Source organism: Mauremys reevesii, linkage group 11, assembly GCF_016161935.1.
Source record: "Mauremys reevesii isolate NIE-2019 linkage group 11, ASM1616193v1, whole genome shotgun sequence".
NCBI classification, from domain to species: domain Eukaryota; kingdom Metazoa; phylum Chordata; order Testudines; family Geoemydidae; genus Mauremys; species Mauremys reevesii.
This window is the reverse complement of record NC_052633.1, coordinates 30,958,092-30,978,873: the sequence shown is the minus strand read 5'-3', so window position 1 is coordinate 30,978,873 and position 20,782 is coordinate 30,958,092. Positions and strand designations below refer to the sequence as shown.

Here is a 20,782-nt window from a genome sequence, read left to right as displayed (position 1 = left end):
TAGTGTAGACCATGCCTATCTCCAGTCACTGGTGCTGTGGGATAGATTTGAACAGTATAGTTGCTAGGCTCCATAACCTATTACCAATTCTCTGAACCAGTCTGCTTAAATAAACTTTGTTTTGAAAGTAGGCCTTTTAGATTTGTTATTACAAAATAGCTTCTGATTATTAAACTGTAATACATTGCAGTCCTGCGAGCCTTACTCATGGCTCCTGCACAGCCAGAGTCAAGAATTCTGACACTTCTTTAAACAAAATGGCTGCTGTAAGTAGCAGGTTTGGAAATGCTAATTTCACAAACATTACATGCTCATGCTGAGAAGGAGTTTCTTTGTGCACCGAGTAGTTTCCATAGTGCTGAGCATGTTGCTTTTTTTTTAATTGTTTGGTGCTGTGTAGGGCTTATTTCTTCAGTTCTGCTGTAGTTCTTTCAGCTTGAAGATGAGGAAAACTTTTTGCTATGCAGAGATGGCTTAAGGCTATACAGGGCCTGGATAAATAAAAAATGTGGGGCCCTCAGGAATATCAACTCCTGTAGAGGATATGCCTCCCTCACTCCACACATTGATCTCCTGCCATTAGCTCTGCCCTCCCAACAGACTTATCGTGCCAGCAGTCTTTTACTCCCTTTATATTGTCTGTTTTTCCCCTCCCCCTCCAACTCCCCAGGGCAGACACTTCTTTTTCTAGTTATGTCACTAACAGACGTATTGGAGCATGAGCTTTCATGGGTGAAGTGGGTATTCACCCATGAAAGCTCATGCTCCAATATGTCTGTTAGTCTATAAGGTGCCACAGGACTCTAATCTGTACATACAGTGCCTAGCAGAATGGGATCCAAATCTCAGGGCTCTAGAAATTCTAAATAATAAATTACTATTAATATATATGAAATCTTTTTATAATGAAATTTCAAACTGGAACTTGTTCTTGATATTTGGTTGTTACTAAGAGAACTATGGACAGCTGGCATGAGTGTTGCTCACCATGGTTTTGCGTTTTAGTATAACACGGCTATTATTCTGGAATTGCAGCTGTGTGGTTCTTCGGTGGAAAAACTTAGAACTTCAATCTGATCTTATTTTCTGTCATGTCATGGACTTATTGCACATTATTAATGCACCCCCTCCCCTTTTCACCCAGCTTTTGTTTCAGTGACAATATGACACTCCCTCCTGGAATTTCCCTGAAATCTTGCAGGTTTTTGACAGATCTACATTTTCAAAAAGGGTTGGAAAAAGTAGAAAATATGGAGAAGCTGGCCCAAGGGAACCATTCTACAAGTATTAACTCCTCAAAAATATGGATTAAAGTCTGAATGAACTCTTGGATGAGTATTGAGTATATATATTTTTTTCCTCTTGGAGTACGAGAGAGGCAGGTCTCACTTTCCATGTCATCTTTTAGACATAACTAACATTTATGGACAATGTAAAGCAAATTCTGCCTTGTTGCATGTTTGGCTCTGTCCCTCAGATAATACCCAAGGCAGTAAAACAGAATAAAATATTGCCACATTTCTGCCTCCACTTTTAAGAGCCTCCCTGAAAATTCCATCATTATACAGTAACCAGCAATTTATAGCTGTTTTCCAGCAGTGTTCCTGGTGTGATGTGTGAAGAATTTCAGCTTGTGAGAAAAACCAGAGAGCAGTGTCCGTGTCTTTTGCACAGTTGTGATCCTTTTGTTCATAGTCACCCATTTAGTGTAGGTTAATACTTAGTTAGGTTAGGATAGCTTTTTTATTAAGTTTCTATATAAGTAAATTCTCTCTCTCTCTCTCTCTCTCTTAAAGTTACTCAGTACTGAGTATTAGGCTTTAGAGATGACCAAAAATCAGTATTGCCCTTCAATACAGGTGGCTGTACCCCATAGGATATGTCTACACTGGGGTCGGCTGTGTAGACATACCAGAGCTTTAATCTAGCCATTGTGAGTATCAAGAGGACAAGTGCAGATCAACAAGGACAAGTGCAGAGTTCTGCACTTAGGACAGAAGAATCCCATTCACGGTTACAGACTAGGGACCGAATGGCTAGGAAGCAGTTCTGCAGAAAAGGACCTAGGGGTTACAGTGGATGAGAAGCTGGATATGAGTCAACAGTGTGCCCTTGTTGCCAAGAAGGCTAACTGCATTTGGGGCTGTATAAGTAGGGGCATTGCCAGCAGATCGAGCGACATGATCATTCCCCTCTATTCGACATTGGTGAGGCCTCATCTGGAGTACTGTGTCCAGTTTTGGGCCTCACACTACAAGAAGGATGTGGAAAAATTGAAGAGAGTCCAGCGGAGGGCAACAAAAATGATTAGGGGGCTGGAGCACATGACTTATGAGGAGAGGCTGAAGGAACTGGGATTGTTTAGTCTGCAGAAGAGAAGAATGAGGGGGGATTTGATAGCTGCTTTCAACTACCTGAAAGGGGGTTCCAAAGAGGATGGATCTAGACTGTTCTCAGTGGTACCTGATGACAGAACAAGGAGTAATGGTCTCAAGTTGCAGTGGGGGAGGTTTACGTTGGATATTAGGAAAAACTTTTTCACTCAGAGAGTGGTGAAGCACTGGACTGGGTTACCTAGGGAGGTGGTGGAATCTCCTTCCTTAGAGGTTTTTAAGGTCAGGCTTGACAAAGCTCTGACTGGGATGATTTAGTTGGGAATTGGTCCTGCTTTGAGCAGGGGGTTGGACTGGATGACCTCCTGAGGTCCCTTCCAACCCTGATATTCTATGATTCTATGAAGAGCAGTGAAGCCGTGGTAGCATGGGCTTCAGCACAGGTTGTACAAGCCCTCCTAGGACCCTGGGTATTTATCTAGCCCATACTGAAGACCGTGCTGGCATTGCTTCACTGCTGTTGTTACTCATGCTAGCTACATTAAAGCTAGCTTACGTAGTTCTACACATGCTGCAATGACAGACATTCAAAATGTTTCTTTTGTCTTGGTGAGAGACACATCACCAAAATTGCTCAGATTGCCATTCATGCTCCAAAAAACTCTAAATGCAAGAGGAGTTTGCTTAAAACCTTTTCTTTTGTACATATCCATGAGACCTGCTTTGGATCTGGACAAACAAGACCATCCTGGATCTGAACAGTCTTCCTCCAAAAGTGCCCCAATGAGATCTACATTGCACTTGGTTCCCTTCTTCCTTAAAGCATTCTTCAGCTGCTCCTGCTCACAAGTTTTCATTCATGAATGAAGGGGAAAGGATTCTGCACCACTTTTCTAAAGAGCATAAATGCAGATCACTCTCTGAGGAACCAAGAAAGAAAAAGACAAAAAAAAATATCCCTTCCAGTTGTCTTATATGGAACTGATACAGATGCAAGTTTCTGAGGAAGAGCAACACCAGTATATCCAATTACATCTCTTTATCATTGCTGAATGAAGCGATGGTCCCAGTTCTTCCCTCTCCTCCCAATGACTATGAGACCATTTAATACCTGTTTCACAGGCTGGAAGAACCACTAGGAAAACCAATAGAGGTAGTATAAGAAAAATAACACAACTGTTAGACATACTGCACACCTCTTTGCCAGAAAGCATCAAACCTTCTGCTCTGGGGCCCTCTGTCTGGGATCACACTGCTGCCTTTGTAATTTTTCAAATATCAGAATAGCTAATTTACGCTGTCATCTTTGTTCCTCCAGATACTTTCTTTTACTTCACTTCTGGTAGCAATGGAAAACTGAAGGAGAATGTTAAGGTGGTAAATACAGTAGATACTCTAGAGCTATCAGGTTTAAATCACTATTGTTGGAATGTAGGCACAGGATCCAGGTTAATAAAATAATAGATTTTAAGGCCAGAATGGACCATTATTTATTATTATTTATTATTATTTTATTAATGTTTGTATTACCATAGGACCTTGGAGCCTTAGTCATGGATCATCATCTAGTCTGACCTCCTGCATAACACAAGCCAAAGAACCTAACCCAATAATTTAAGCATCAAGCCTTTCCCTTCTGGTTGGGCCATCACACAGGTTCATAATTACAAGCTGAATTTTTAGTTGGGTTTTGGAGCTAGTTGGTTTTGGCTGGGTATTGGAATTTTAGTTTTTACATCAGATACAGTCCCTGAACTTAACATTCCATCTATCTGTCCCTTCAGGATGAATTTTATTGAATAATGTTGGAAGATAGATATTCCTTCCCTGCAGGATAAGTGGAAATTTAGTGCTCCAGGACTGTAAACTAGAATCTCTCTCTTGGTTAATGTTCAGGCTGGAACTTTTTCCTATCTGCTTCAAACAGAATTGAAGACAGACACATGCAAGCCTGCATATGATTGTTTTAGACCTGCCCGGTGCTAAGGTATCCTTTCAATGACTTGATATTGAAGTACTTGTGGCACATAACTTCATAATACATAAAGTAAGGCTAGTACTGATGGATCCCTGAAGCTATAAAAAGATAGAAGAAAGATGGTAAATTTCCATGAAAATGTTTAATGGTCTGGAAAGCCATTGTAAAATGGAATCGGAAAAAAGGTCTGTAAAGAAAAATCACCGAGCCTTCTGTTGGGATTTCATCCAGCATTTACGTGAATAGACATCATTTTAAATTCTGAAGTGCTCTCTTCATAACAAACAAATTGACTGTGAAAACTCAGTGGACATATTTACTTTAATTCAAAATACAATTCCTCAGTAGGTCAAATGCATAATAGTCACACTTTGGAGTCATTGATTTCTATTTAAATAACAAAAGGCTTAGGGTTATTTATTTGAAAGGAAAATGGTTTGTAAATTGTAACCAATCAAAGATAAATTTAAAAAGGTTTTAAGAGGAACATATGCACGATGACAGAAAAAAGTCAGATTTTTAATTAAAGAGACTATTATATTGCCATTTTACTTTTATTTTAGAAAAATCTTTTAAAGGTGGAAATGAGTAAAATTAAAAATGATTTTTTCCCCAAAGCCTAGAAAAAAAGAGGAATATGGAACACTGAGATAAAAATCATATTTTAATCATTAAATATGATTAAAATGTTGCACAGTAGTCATAGGAAGGTGTGAGTTTGATTGATAAGAAGAATGTACTTCATAATCATCATGGACCCTGATCCTGCAAACAATTTCATACCTGCTAAGTTTTACACAGGAATAGTCCCATTGACCAGTCATGTGCATAAACTTAAGGACATGCATACTTGTCTGCATTATCAGGGCCCATTTTCTGTTTCCTGCCCATCCTTTTTCTTTTCTTTTCCCTTTTCTGTCTCTTGTGTTTTGTTTTGTCTTGTTCTTGTTATTTAGATTCAATCTGTGACTAATAAAAATATTTGTTTTATGGAACATGCACCTTTTTTTCTCTTTGAAATTTCATATGCTGGTATGTGATGTGTCCCTCAATACTACCTGATAATGGCTATTTAACAAGGAGGTAGCTCAACATTCAGCAGAAATGGTCTATGTGAGTTCAAGGGGCCAATTGTAACCCATGGACGTTTAAAATGTACATCAGAGCTGCCATCCTCTTTAATGAAGTGTACTCTGGTGGGGCAGTAAAGATGTGGCCTATTACTTTGAACAAGATGGAGTACTTGTTGCCGGAACCATCAGAGGGCTTGTCTTCGCTAGGGTGTTTTTCCCTCAAGATAGTCATTTTTAAAGACTAGTCTGAACACTCCCAAAATGTATTTTTCTGGGCTAAAACCATTTACAGTTTACCTAGACTGTTCCCACAATTTTTTTTTAGCTCAGAACAAATGTTTGGAGAGTGTCCAGATTAGTTTTTACAAACAACTTAACCACCTCCAGTTAACTGGCAATCAGTTTACTTGAGGTAAAAAAAACCTTACATAGACCTACTCTCTGTGGGCTGCAGCCTGTACTGAAGATGACAAAAATTGCAATCTGCTTCATTTTATGCAAACTAAATGCGCCCTTTGTGCTCAGTATTAGCGTTCAATCCCATCTTCAGATGGACAAAGTTAGGACATTTTATTAGGGACTAAGGCCAGATTTTCAAAGTTATTTAGGCACCTAGTAGGTTGATAGGTGCTTAGTGGAATTTTCAGTGGAGCTGAAGCAGGTTATGTGCCTGACTCTTATTGAAATACCACTAGGTGCCTATCATCCTCCTTAGGCACCTGAATATCTTTGTATATCTGGCCTTACATGCTGACTTGGTCTGAGTGGCTGAAAAAAAGATTGGGAAGACGTAAAAAAAAAAGTTCCCCTCTTCTGCATCTGTGCAGAGTGTCAAGCAACAATGGTAAAGAATCACACAAAGAGGTACTTTCTCCCAATGCTGAGCCAGGAACATTCTAGGGGATTAATAGTGGTTTCCTTATTCCAATAGTTAATCTCACTCTTTCTGTTTTACTCCAGAGCATCTGTAGAACCTTCCTCAACCCTGTTCTGCATGGACTGTATGAAGCTAGTGCAAGTAAAGTAGAACAGCAGATACATGCTCCCACTTCACCATCCTGTCCACCAACCCACGACAGCCCCAATTTTACTAATAGTAACTATTTTTAAAAAATTGTGACAAGTAATGTTATATTTATCGATACAGTTCCTGATTTAAAACAAAAGATGTTAAAGGACCAGAACATCATAAATAATAACTACGGCTGAGCTATATGCACAACTGTTAGCTGTAGTGGTGAAACGTTAATCAGGTTATTTTATAAGATGATCCATTTTAAGGTTTTGCAGATGAAAGTACTGTTAATGAGACAGACAAGACTGGTAACATATTGCTGTCTTATCACAAGCCTGCCAGAAATTTAGTTTAGCCTTAATATTATGGACCAAATTCTGCATTGATTCACACTTTATTGGGACCAATTCTGGCCCCAGTTTGAGCTCCATTGACTTCAATGAGATAGAATGGGGTGCAGAAGTTGACCCTACATTTTTAATTTTCCATGATCAAGCTTCACTCAGGAATTTGGCCTTCCAGAATGACAGCATGGCACTAGTAAATGGCTCATTGATATGATGTTTTAAAAACTGCTTCTAATTTCCCCCCAATAGTTTTTCTTTCTACCTGCAGATGAACCCCTGTATAAATATCTATTTGAAGCTTTAATACTGTTTATTAATATCTTAGCAGAGGGAAAAGATTTTAATAGGAGTTGAGTGCTCAATAGCTCTCACTATTGGGGCTATTGTTTTTAATTACGTATCCTATATAAATGTACACAAAGTTTTACAAAACACGGTATGGTTCAGTGGGCTCAATTCCCAGATGGCTTAAGTAAAAACAATTCCAATTACTTAAATATTGCATAATCAAGACCTGGTTGGATAAGCCAGCAGGATTACTATTAGCCCAACTAATCTGACTGGGTATACAGTCCAACATGAATCAAGAGGAGATTATGGAATGGTTTTGCTTAGTGTATTAAATCTCAAAAGCAGGAGGTTACTCATAAATTGGAGCAAATGATGTGCCTGTGTGATACAAAAGTCCTAGGATGGCACACTGGTGTGTAGGTCTGCTGCACTGTGGAGATCCTGATGTGTTTTGTAGGTTCCTCTTTATGCTGATACTGGAGGTGCCCAGGCTCAGAGTGATCAGGAATTTCAATGACCATTGAAGTGGCTATTCTTCTGACTCATAATTCAAATCAATCAATCAGAATGATATGTGCAGATATTTAGACGAAACCATTACATTCAAACAGTAATATCAATACAGATAATAAGAATGGCATTACTAAATTTTACATTTTATGCAGTGAAAGCTGCTTCTACACTCTTTCTTCATAAAGTACAAAAATTAATCTAATAGAAATGAAAGAATTACTGTTTTCCCCTCTCCATTTTCCTTTTCAAAAGAATATTTTAAGCAGTATAACATTCCCTATTGTCAACATACATATTGTATAGAACACACACTTTTCTAAATATAACAGAGATGGAGGGTGAATGACAATTTCATTTTGTGACAACTTTTGAGGTTTCAAATTTTGCTTTATTCCACATTGGAATGAAAACAAAACATTTCTAATAGTTTTGCAAAACAGAATTGTGTAAAAATGGCCATTATTGGATAAAAAATGCAAGGCTTTTGATTCAGATGACAAGAGAGTCCATCCGGGACTTCAGAAACCTTCCCTTTTGAAAACTTAATTGAAATTTGTTATGTCTACACAAAACATTTTGGCTTTGACAAAACAGCATATCTTACATTTAGTTGAAAATGTTCCAATCAGCTTGTGAAAGGTTGGATCCCCCCTTCTGGGTTGCCACATGATGTACTGGGATTTCACTGAGCCTGCCTGCTCCACTAGCGTGGGCTCCCTCTTCCTGTTTTGCTGAATTAGGCACTCTGGCCTCTGGCAGCACACACCCACAAGTAGGGATGCACCAGTTGTAGAATCACACAGAGTCTGCAAACAGCTGTCTAGGAGAAGCCTCAGCTAGGAAATTGCTTAAGATCTTAAGGAGACTGGTAGCCTCTTAGGTGCCACAAGTACTCCTGTTCTTTTTTCTGGTAACAAACAGTAATTCCTCACTCTAGATGTTGTTTTAGGCAAGTTTCAGAGTTTCTGTGGCTTAGAGTTCCAGTTATTTCTCTTTACAGACTAGACTTCTGTCTTAGTCTGGACTCAGCCCTTGCCTTTTCCACCATTCAGTTCCTTTGTCTCTTCAGGTACTTTCAGCAGTCTTTCTTCTTGGGCAGGAAGACAATGGAGAAGAGTCTTGTTTGCCGTACTTCCCAGCCTTAAATAGAATTTACATAAAGCAGGAAGCCTTTGTTTCCAGTAGAAAAGTACCAGCAGTGTCCAAGGTGGTACTTTTTACCAGGTGACATTATTACCTGACCTTGCAGTGTCAAAGAAACCATGAAACCAGGTTTATTTGCAATGTCCACAGGAAGGAGCTCCCGGAAGATGGGGATCTACATCTTGGAAGACTCATTCTTTTTCCTAATGGCCCATTAAGACTGATTGCTTACTGTCTGGTGAGCATTTCCAAATATAACCAAAGTTGTAATTGTTACATAGTCAATATTCCTAACTCCAGATACAGAAATGATACATGTATACAAATTGGATAATCACATTCAGTAAATCATAACCTTTCCTTACATGAGCCATCTTGCATAAAATATAGCTTAGGCCTAGGATACAGCCGGGATGCGTGCAGTGCCGCCGTGAAAGTGAAGGACCTAAAGACAAGGTATCAAAAAACTCCAGGCGGCGGCGGGGGCCTCCGGAGCCCACCCAGACATGCCGCACTCTACACTGCATGCCATTCGAGGAAGGGTCTTTTGAGGACGGCGCAGCGACATCGAAACCCACTCCGCTTTCCTGACAGCCAGGATCTCTTCACCCTCACAGAGATCCCCTCCCCTAACCCCCCCCCCGCTAACCCGGACGGAATCAGGGGAAGATCAGGGGCGTAAGTGCTACAAACAGGAAACATTTTTTTTTTTTAAGAAACAGATATATATAAAAAAAATAATAATATATAAAAAAAAAATTTAAAAAAACTACACACACAAGGTCAGCACACATATAGGAATGGAGCAATAGTCCTCTGGATAGTTCAAAAAAGCAGAGAGCAGCTCTGAGCTGGAAAAGCAAAGGTTTAAAAAGACAAGGGACGACATGTTCCAGGAACTGATGGCCCAGAGCAGCAGAGGGCGGCAGCAGAGAGACAGTCGAGGAGAGAGCAGTCAGCAGCATCGCACACACCACCTGGAGAGGGAGGATAGGTGGCGGCAGAAGACCCAGCAAGGCGACTCAAACGCTGCTTGGTCTAAAGGAGAGAGCGCGGAGCGGCGCCCGTCGCTTAGATGTTCTGCCAGTCAGGAGGAAGGAGAGAGGAGAGCCCCTGCAGTGCACGCAACAACGCTCCCTCCGTCAGAAAGTCCTGTCCCCCCACCCCAAAAGGAGGCAGGGGAGGGGCGGTAGGGGCCGTGAGAACTGTCCCTGCACCGCGCACACCGATACTGTTGTTCGGACAACTGTCGCTACTAAATTTCCTTACACAGCATCCTTCAGTACACAACCCAAGTTCAAACCCCCCAAGTTTACCCCCCCACTGTGTACATTATTATTAAGCGGTTTGGTGTTGTTTCTGTTTCTTTTCAGTTTGTTGTCTGTTGTGGAAAGGTGGGGGGAATCTGGGTGGGGGTGGGGATATGCCAGTGTGTGCATAGCCCGGCTGCACAGATGCTGCAGCTACAGTCACAGGGCACCAGGGACCAGGCACCAGCACACATGCTGCAAACCCACCCATCAGTGCACACCTTAAAGCACAGAATGCTGCCATGTTTTCGAAGAAAGAAACAAAAAAAGTCAACGAAAAGATTTATTATTAATTAAAAAAACATGTCCTTAGTTTAAAAAAAAAACGGAAGAGGGGGGGGGGGGAAACTTATATCAGCTCTCTCTCTTAAAATCTAGTCACAGGTTACAGTGCTCCTGCCCACCACCATTCTGCACTTGCTCAGCCGGTAGTGAAGAGAGTTTCTTTTTCCAAGTCGCGCCGCCTGTGGGCTTCTTCATGAGCTTAGGGGGCAGGGGGTAGGGCCGGTCCCCGAGGGGCACTGTAGGCATCCCATCATCCCCAACCGTTTATCCGGTGGAAGGAAAAGGTGCTGCCCTGGGGCGCGCCCCTAACAGACCCACTGTTCACACACACGCGCGCCACCTGCCCGCCCACCCGACGTTGATGTAAAACGTCCCCGTCCGGTGGTCACCACTGCAGCACCATTGCAGCACCGCCCTTAATTGTTGCCACGTACTCGCTGGCCTGGCTGGCTGGTGGTGGGGATGGGATGTGAGTCCTATCTATAGCCCATCCGCAAATTTGGGAATCCACGCGCGGCCATCTATGATGACCTGGACATTGACGACGACCTTTGAATTTTTGCTCTGCACAGTCAGGGCTGCTCGCATCCCTTGTGTCCTGGCTCAGGGCAGGGGGGACAAGTCAACACAGTTCAAGGAAAGAAGTGTCCGCATCATCCTGAAGTTTCGCAGCCACTCTGTGTCATCCCCAGACAGCACTATGCATGCCCACCCACCAGTGCTTGTTTTGTTTCCGGGCCCAGAATCGCCGTTCCACCATTGTGACCCACCCCCACACTGCCCCTTAGTTATACCATATTCATATCATAAGCATATTTCTATACAGAATATGGAGCATCATATCACACAGCTCTTTACTAACAATCTTACATGGCTAATTAAGAATTAGCCTTTGCCTACTATAGGCCTTTATCCTGCAAGATGCTGAGAACAGGGCACCCAACACCGCATGAGAGGTGATCAGCACTTTCTAGGATCAACATACCAAGTGCACAGAGTACATTTTAGGTGAAGGCACATAATGGACACCACAGGCCTGTTCCTGAAAGCTGCTGAAACCACATTTATTTACCTTTTTGCAGTCTTTGGAGCTGGGCCGGGGGAGAAAGTAACCTGAAATGTACACCCTTACTGTGTACCATTCCAATCTGTGATAACTTTGCGGCAGTTAGCTTCCCGCCCCTTAAGCTGGTGGCCTACTTGCTCTCTCACTTATCTTGTTTCTTTGGGGATGCTAACAAAGTGAGTCAATTCTCCACTCCTTTAATGCACAGAAAAATACCAGGCTCCTTGCATTTTCCCATCAACTGACTACCTCCAATTCAGCAGCAATAGGTCTCCAAACTTGGCTACTAGACACACTGCAGCACTAGTGTTTACCTCATTCTAAGGCCAAGAGAAATCCCCAAAAGTACCATGATACCAGAAAATCCAGGCAGAATAGCAGCAAAGCAATCCCGTGCCCAGGTTAATTACAGTTAGTATGCCAGCTGATCAGGTTTGTTCTTCATGAAAAATGGGAAAGGCTTGCAATAGTATTTGCACTGAGACATAAAACCAATGTTCATTTGAGGTCTTTCCAGACTTCTAGAGCTTTGCTTTAAAAGTAGTGATGTTTCCCCAGTGTTCTGGCCAGGTTCCAGCTCTGGTTATTACATTCTGCCTACTTGGTTCCATTTGCAGTCTCAACTTGATGTAGTTGCTGTGACGGGTTTGGTCACAGAGATCTCCTTGGGACTGTCACCTGATGTGCTGCAATTACCTCTAAGCCCGTTTCCACTGCCAGCTTGGGACTCCATAACCCTGCCTTGTTGAGCCAGACATGCTAGTCTGCTGCCACACAGACGCAGGTCTGGTCCACGCCCCCAAAGCTGCAGACTTTAACCAAAAACTGCTCAGCAAGTCACCTATTTCCAGCACCCAGACACTCAGCTCCCAAAGGGATCCAAACCCCAAATAAATCAGTTTTACTCTGTATAAAAGCTTAAACATGGCAAATTCATAAATTGTCTGCCCTCTATAACACTGATATAGATTCTAGGACTGGAAGGGACCTCGAGAGGTCATCGAGTCCAGTCCCCTGCCCTCATGGCAGGACCAGATACTGTCTAGATCATCCCTGATAGACATTTATCTAACCTACTCTTAAATATCTCCAGAGATGGAGATTCTACAACCTCCCTAGGCATTCTATTCCAGTGTTTAACCACCCTGACAGTTAGGAACTTTTTCCTAATGTCCAACCTAAACCTCCCTTGCTGCAGTTTAAGCCCATTGCTTCTTGTTCCATCCTTAGAGGCTAAGGTGAACAAATTCTCTCTCTCTTCCTTATTACACCCTTTTAGATACCTGAAAACTGCTATCATGGCCCCTCTCAGTCTTCTCTTTTCCAAAGTAAAGAAACCCAGTTCTTTCAGCCTTCCTTCATAGGTCATGTTCTCTAGACCTTTAATTATTCTTGTTGCTCTTCTCTGGACTTTCTCCAATTTCTCCACATGTTTCTTGAAATGTGGTGCCCAGAACTGGACACAATACTCCAGTTGAGGCCTAACCAGTGTAGAGTAGAGCGGAAGAATGACTTCTCGTGTCTTGCTCACAACACACCTGTTAATGTATTGTGGCAAATTGCCAGCACTACTATGATGGGTCTTGTGCTTTCTCTTCTTCAGGGGGCGTGGTTCAGGGCGCTGTTTCTTGCCTCTGAACTGGGATATTAACTGCCCCACTGGTGTCCTAGAGGAGGGGAGTGGAGAGGGAGGGACCTGGGCCTGCCCTCTACTCTGGGTCCCAGCCCAGGGGCTCTAGGGATAGCAGTAAACCACTTGAACTAGCGGTTCCTTCCCCTGGGCTACTTCCCTCTCCTGCCCTTCAGCTTGTGGGGGCTTCCTGCCCTCCCTCTGCACAAGCCAGGTGTCTCTTTACCTAGGGTCTTGGACTTCTTAGCCCACCGCAGCACTTCTCCAAACTTTCCTCTGCTTCCCGCCAAACTGTTCTTTGCTCCAACACCAATCCACTCTGCTCCAACTCCTCCAAACTGCTCTCTGCTCCAACACCTCCCCTTGTCTAATTGAAGCAGGGTTTTTTTTTATCATGTAACTGACTTCAGGTGCTCTAATTGGCTTCCGGTGCTCTAATTGGCTTCAGGTGCTTTAATTAATCTATAGCAAACTTTCTTCCCTCTACAGGGAATAAGGCTCCCTTCTAACCCTCTCCTGCTGCCCTCTGGCCATGCTGTATCACAGCATCCCAGAATCATGTTTGGTTTTTTTGCAACAACATCACACTGTTAACTCATTTATCTTGTGGTCCACTATACCCCCTAGATCCATTTCTGCCGTACTCCTTCCTAGACAGTCTCTTTCCATTCTGTATGTGTGAAACTGATTGTTCCTTCCTAAGTGTAGCACTTTGCATTTGTCTTTATTAAACTTCATCCTGTTTACCTCAGACCTTTCTCCAATTTGTCCAGATCATTTTGAATTATGACCCTATCCTCCAAAGCAGTTGCAATCCCTCCCAATTTCGTATCATCTGCAAACTTAATAAGCGTACTTTCTATGCCAGTATCTAAGTCGATGATGAAGATATTGAACAGAGCTGGTCCCAAAACAGACCCCTGCGGAACCGCACATGTTATACCTTTCCAGCAAGATTGGGAACCATTAATAACTACTCTCTGAGTACGGTTATCCAGCCAGTTATGCACCCACCTTATAGTAGCCCCATCTAAGTTGTATTTGCCTAGTTTATTGATAAGACTATCATGCGAGACCGTATCAAATGCCTTACTAAAGTCTAGGTATACCACATCCACTACTTCTCCCTTATCCACAAGACTCATTATCCTATCAAAGAAAGCTATCCGATTGGTTTGACATGATTTGTTCTTTACAAATCCATTCTGGCTATTCCCTATCACCTTACCACCTTCTAAGTGTTTGCAAATGATTTCCTTAATCACTTTCTCTATTATCTTCCCTGGCACAACATAAACAAAAGTGATTTTCTTAAGTATAAAAAGTAGTGTTGAAATAGTTTCAAGTAATATCAGACAGAACAAAGTATGTTATCAAGCAAAATAAAACAAAACATGCAAGCCTAAGCCTAATACATTTAAGAAACTGAATACAGGTAAATCTCACCCTCAGAGATGTTCCAATAAGCTTCTTTCACAGACTAAACTCCTTCTTAGTCTGGGCCCAATTCTTTCCCCTGGGACAGACCTCGTTAGTTCCAGCTCATCCTCCTTTGTTCTGTCCCACCTCCTTTTATAGTTTTGGCACAAGGCAGGAATCTTTTGTCTCTCTGGGTCCCCATCCCTCCTTCTAAATGGAAAAGCACCAGGCTTAAGATGGATTCAAGTACTAGGTGACATAATCACGTCACTGGAAGACCTCATTCTCCATTCTTTCAGGGCTGGCTGGCACATACCCAGGAAGATTTGTGAGTAATCAGAGCTATTCACAACCAACTGTCCTAGTCAATGGGAGCCATCAAGATTCCAAGACATCATTAGTGGCTCACACTTTGCATAGTTACAATAAGACTTCAGAGTAATACTTCATATTTCTAGCTTCAGATACAAGAATGACACATTCATACAAATAGGATGAACACACTCAGTAGATTATAAGCTTTGTAATGATACCTTACAAGAGACCTTTTGTATAAAGCATATTCCAGTTACATTTTATTTACACTCATAAGCATATTTCCATAAACATATGGAGTGCAATGTCACAGTTGCATCTTTACTTTTGCTATATATTGTTGTGTAGAATTGCGGTGTATTTTTAAAAATTCCATAGCGTATTTCAATGGTAGTGATCCCTGTATAATTACTGGTATGACTCTAAGCACTAAGGCTGCATAAGAGTTGTGGTGGCATGGTTACCATGGTGCAAGGAACTGCTGTTTCTGTTATGATGCATTGGCTCTGCTGAGTATAATTGCAAAGTAAACTTCATTTCAGTTATAGTGGCCCTGATTGTCTCACTCTTATGATAAGTAATACTTTATTCCAGAAGCAGTACCATTGACATCAATGAGGATATTAAAGAAATTAGATGCTATTCCATGTGAGTAAGAGTAACAGAATCTGTCTCAGTGTTTGATTTGTAAAGCGCTTTGCGATCCTCAAATGGAGTGTTATATAAATGAAAAATAGCATCATCATGGTTTGTCACTGTTCCTGTCCTGCATATTCTTTGTACTTGCATGTTTCCCTCTAAACAGTCTTATAAAACATTATATAACATTATATAGCATTCTATAATAATGCTTTCATTTCACAAATCTCTCCACCCCGTAATTTTGCACCTCCACCAAGACTGGATGTGAATCCCTTTGGAGACCACCACCGCAACTCCAGACCAGTTTCTGCAGAGTGTTGCAAGACATTCCATCCCCTCAGAGATTGACTGTACTGCCCCCACTTCTACCCCAAACTCATCCAAACTAAGCAACTATAGAAGTGATTTGAAATAGAGAGTTTCAAACACGTTAGTAGCTGCAGGGCTTCCAGGCTAGGTCCCCATACACTATACATTTATTTCTAAGTATAAAGTAGCACCTTTCATTCCTGGAACGGATAGCTCACTTGGTTTTTATATGAAACTTAGTTTTTATAAAACATAAGAATCTAAAACACATTTTTTAAAATGTGTGATTTCCCCTTCCCTCATTAGAAACACTGAGCCATTTATCTTCCATTCAAGACAAAATTCTGAGCTGATTTTGTTATTCTTTTTGTGACTCTAACCCCATAGTGCTACCTACTGTATCCTAATAGCAAATATTCAATCTGATTTTATTGTAACAAATGAAAGCAGATGATAAAATAGCTATGATTATGCTACTTGTGAATGAATCAACAATGTATGCCAGCTGCTCTGCCACTTTGAATTATATTGAAATAAGTACCATTTTAAGATGCAACTCTAAAACTGAAGTTACTATGATTGTTATTCCCATTATTTATTTTAAAAAAACACCTCTTCTGAACATTTTAGGAAACTCCATAACATATTGCAAATTTATACAAGCTATTTTAAAAACAGACTTTGTATGACATGCTTACAATTGTTAATAAATAAGTATAGTAGGGAACATTTTAATTCATTTTTCAGAGGTAAGGTCAACATTAGGTGGTATGATTATAACATAATTTTTCATAGTGTTTTTTTTCTTATTTTACTCCTTGAAAAAGGAGGTTGTTGGGAGAAACAGACTGATAGAAACTAAAGTTGGTTTAAGAAGCCTCATTCTGATACAAATTTCCAAATAATTAACCAGACAAATATATTCTTTCCTCAGTGTATGGACTTGGAGTAATTAACATTTATACCAATTGGAGTGTTAGGGCCCGATTCTGATCTCACAAACAGTGCTACAAATTGGGAGTAATACCACTGAAGTCAATGGAGTTACCCTGATGTCAAACTGATCTGAGATCAGAATCAGACACTGACTATGGTCTTCAAGAACAGGCCATACTGTAGTCAGTGTATCTAGGAAAGACAACATCAAATAGGGATTTATAGAATTTATTTTCCAATAGTAAACAAGATTATTTTTAACCCTGATTCTTTGCAAGAGGTTAATATATGAATGACAAGCAGAGCTGTATTTCTTTTTTACCGATGACAAATAACAAATTGAGGGGAAAAATCATTAAACCTCCATCACAGAAATGATCCTTTAATTTATCTATCTGTGTATATTTTCAGATAGGTCATTCTAAGGGTGTTTTTTATTTTTTATTTTGTATCATCATCATTCATTGGAATTGTCCTGTAACCAGAGTAGATTAGTGATTTTTTGTCTTCATGCTTGTTCTGGTTAGGTTCACTAGACGCTGAACATTTTAAGCATTGGCTATTTGACAGAAATTAACATTAACGTGACCTTAGGCATAATAAATATTTGGCCTTTTTGGACAGAACTTTAAACAAATTGCTTCTGTAGACTTGTATCTGTCTGATACCCTAAGAGTAACCTTCAGTTGTGCAGCAAATTGGAATGTGCACAACTGTGTGCCTCTCACCTGATATAGAAAATATGTGCAGAGTGACCTGGTAAATATGTGCAGGATTTTAGTTATAGCAGTATCCATGTTGACAAATATGATTAAAATGAAGCACACAAATGCAATTTCTAGCATCAGAAGGACAACTAAAGTTCTGCTGGTTTTTTTGTTTTTTTCAGGATTATGCTGAAAAGGAGAACACAATAGCAAAAGCCCTGGAAGACCTTAAGGCCAACTTCTACTGTGAACTCTGTGACAAACAGTACTACAAACACCAGGAGTTTGACAATCACATTAACTCATATGACCATGCTCACAAACAGGTAAGAGGAATCTGTTAGATATGTAGTCATTCCAGGTGGCATTTTCAAAGCCACCTATGGGATTTGGACACCCAGGATGATCTCCTGGCCCTGCAGAATTCAATGGGAGTTTGGCCATTTACTTCAGTAGGCTGGATTTTATCACCAATTTTCATTAAAATTAGTGAGGAACTGGATGTCCAAATCCCTGAGGTGACTGAAAATCGCAGGCTTCAACTATGTCCATAGTTAGTAATCCCTAGAACTGAGAATTAAAATGTGCAGTTTGCGTAGAAATAAATCTTAAAAGATGTTTTGACAAGGTAACCTCCAAGATAACCTGACTGAGAGAAAATGCCCCGTTCTATGGGAACTGTGAGCATTCTAAAAGTGAATGGAAGTAGGGTGTGATGAAACGTACTCAGGAAAAACTTGAACGTAAAATTCAGTGGTTCTCAGTTTCTCAGTAGTTTGGCATATAAATAAATATTGTAGTCTATTAGTTAAATGTGCCCTGGGAAACAGTTCTTACCACAGATGCAGATAGGACATTCTCATCACAGTTGATTCTACAGGATTGAAAAACTTATTGCTAAGTTTTCTTTTACCGCCAATTACATTTCTCAAAAGAATTGTAATTGTTTTTTTTTAATGGACCAATGATAAAAACATAAAGAAGAAGAATACACAGTTTTTTTACTCACAGCTAGCTATGAGCTAAGTGTGAATTCTGAAATGCACAGTTTCAATACTAACCTTCTCTAAAATACTGCATGCCACTATGATTATTTATGTTTGCTACAGGGAATACTAAATTCATAGTAAGAAGCAAGGCAGTGGAATCACTGGACCATAGGAACTGTGTTACAGGATAGGACCATTAGTCTATCTAATTCAGTATCCTGTCTCCGACAGTGATCAGAACTGTATGTGTCAGAGTAAGGTGTAAAAAATATTTTAGATATTATTTCCTTATTCGTAGTTTCAGTTGGATAGTTTTATTTGATGACTTTGATTCTTTGAGCTAGAAAGTGCATAAAGAGTGAAGCGTAGGTATCACTACACCAAACATAGTGCTGAGTCTCCTATGTTGCTTGCAAGTTTACAAAACATTTATCTCTGTTGTACTCTCATGGACCTCTCTGTGCCACTTGCACCATCATCTACCACCACATTCTCCAGAATGAAAGTTGCCCTGCCTTTTTTTCCCTCCAAAGCATCTTCCTGGGACACATCATTTCTCTCTTTCTCATCACTAGCAGGAGTAAACACTACATTTTTAATTAGGTAGTACACAAATTACTCTATCAGCCCTTAAATGGTTTATAATTAGAGTTTATGTAGAAGCCTACAGAGATCCAGCATCTTTTTCACAAAAGCCTCCTGTTAAAGGCAGGAGAGAAAGATACTTTAAATGAGAAACTAATTTTGTTTTTTGTAACACCATGCTGTAGTCATTTGTTGGCAGAGTTTCAAAAATTGGGTTACAATTAACTGTTCTGCATTTTTATTTGTGCAACTCAGATGTGCAGAATACCTGGCAACTCATCAGAATGATGGTGGACGTACAAAAATAACTGTAGAAGCTTTGGCTATGTGCAATGAATTTCCCTTTTGGAATTTATCGTCGATCACTTAAATCCCATGTATATTCTTTCATTATGAGGAACATGAATCAAGCCATTACAGTAGAACAATATATAGTATTAAAAGTAATCTATCCAGGGGTGATTTTTTAAATAAAAAGCAAATTTATAAGAAGAAAATGGGTTAAATCTCCTGTGAACTTTAGAAAAGACACAAAAAATAATGAATATCGATCTTCCTCTAAGGGCAGGATTTTCTGATTCTTTCCTTCATAGGATTTATACCTTCACTGGCCTCTGCCAGACAGGATTCTAAGGTGGATAGAGCATTGAGCCAAACTTTATGGCAGTTTCTGTGTTCCTTTGATACTAAATTTAACTCGTCAGGTTTTTTTAAACAGTTTTCATAAAATGAGCTGATCCTAACTTCAGGGAAAAAGCAAGACTGAGACTCAATAGGAACTGTCAGTGACACCATACTGAGTTCTCTGTCCCCAACAGGGACAGAACAAGTCAACTCAGCAGCACTCTCAGTCTCTGCCAAATTTTTAAAGCAAAGAGGACTCACCAAAGACTGCAGCATTTAGTGTTTTCTCTATTAGTTATAGATGGGATGAGAAAACAGTGTTTTGGATCCTAGAGGTCAGGAGTGATGCCGAATAAAAACTAGTGTTCAATGGTTAATATTTTTATGTATTTATTTGTATTGCAGTGGTGTTAAAAATGTGCTAGGCACTATACTTATATATGGGAAGCAGGGCCGGTGCAACCATTTAGGCAACCTAGGCGGTCGCCTAGGGCACTGGCATTTGGGGGGCGCCATTTTCTTCAGCAGTGACCACGGCGGCCGGATTTTCGGCTGCCCCGGTCGCTGCCGGCATTTAGGGGGAGGGAGCTGGGGCAGGGGAACGCGGGGAGGGCCTCCTGCAGCAAGGAAGGGAGGGGCGGCACGCAGGGGAACTCCCCGCCCCAGCTCACCCCTGCCCCGCCTCCTCCCCGAGCACGCCGTAGCCGCTTCACTTCTCCCGCCTCCCAGGCTTGCGGCGCCAATCAGCTTAGGCACTGCAAGCCTGGGAGGCAGGAGATGTGAAGCAGCGATGGCATGCTCGGGGTGCTCGTGCTCATGCGCGGAGCAGGGGTGAGCTGAGGCAGGGGGGGTGCCTCAGGGCGGACGGTTGGGAGATGCCGCAAAGGGGGCGCCTCAGGGCAGAGGGGGGGAGCTGCCGCGGGGGGGGCACCTCAGGGCGGGGACATGGGGGGGGGAGGGTGCAATGTGGAAGTTTCGCCTAGGGTGCGAAACATCCTTGCACCGGTCCTGATGGGAAGGCATAGCCCTCATGAAATTTCAGCCCAAAAGGGGGGGGGGGATATTTTGTAACGCTAGCTAATCATATGAGATTTCTGTCTGCATCCAAATAACAACCAGAAGCTAGTCCCCTTCACATTTTAGATCAACTGTGAATACAATACCTTACTCTTAGGGATTCAGATGCAAATTTGCAGTCTGAGTCCATCTGTAGAACAACGTGCGTCCAACGTGCGTCCAAACAAATTGATAATTCTCTGTACTAACCCTGGC

At 41.3% G+C, this 20,782-nt stretch overlaps 1 protein-coding gene across 2 annotated transcripts in view; it reads left to right on the top strand.

Moving 5' to 3' along the window:
• The window catches only part of ZNF804A (zinc finger protein 804A), a 239,253-nt gene that overhangs the window by 154,704 nt on the left and 63,767 nt on the right, over window positions 1-20,782 (top strand). The window contains exon 2 of one of the 2 annotated variants that reach the window (XM_039495662.1): window positions 17,495-17,638. In XM_039495662.1, coding sequence (XP_039351596.1) covers window positions 17,495-17,638 — 144 coding nt within the window. Of the gene's footprint in view, window positions 1-17,494; window positions 17,639-20,782 lie in introns of those variants that run through there. The other variant, XR_005586418.1, reaches the window with a different exon arrangement.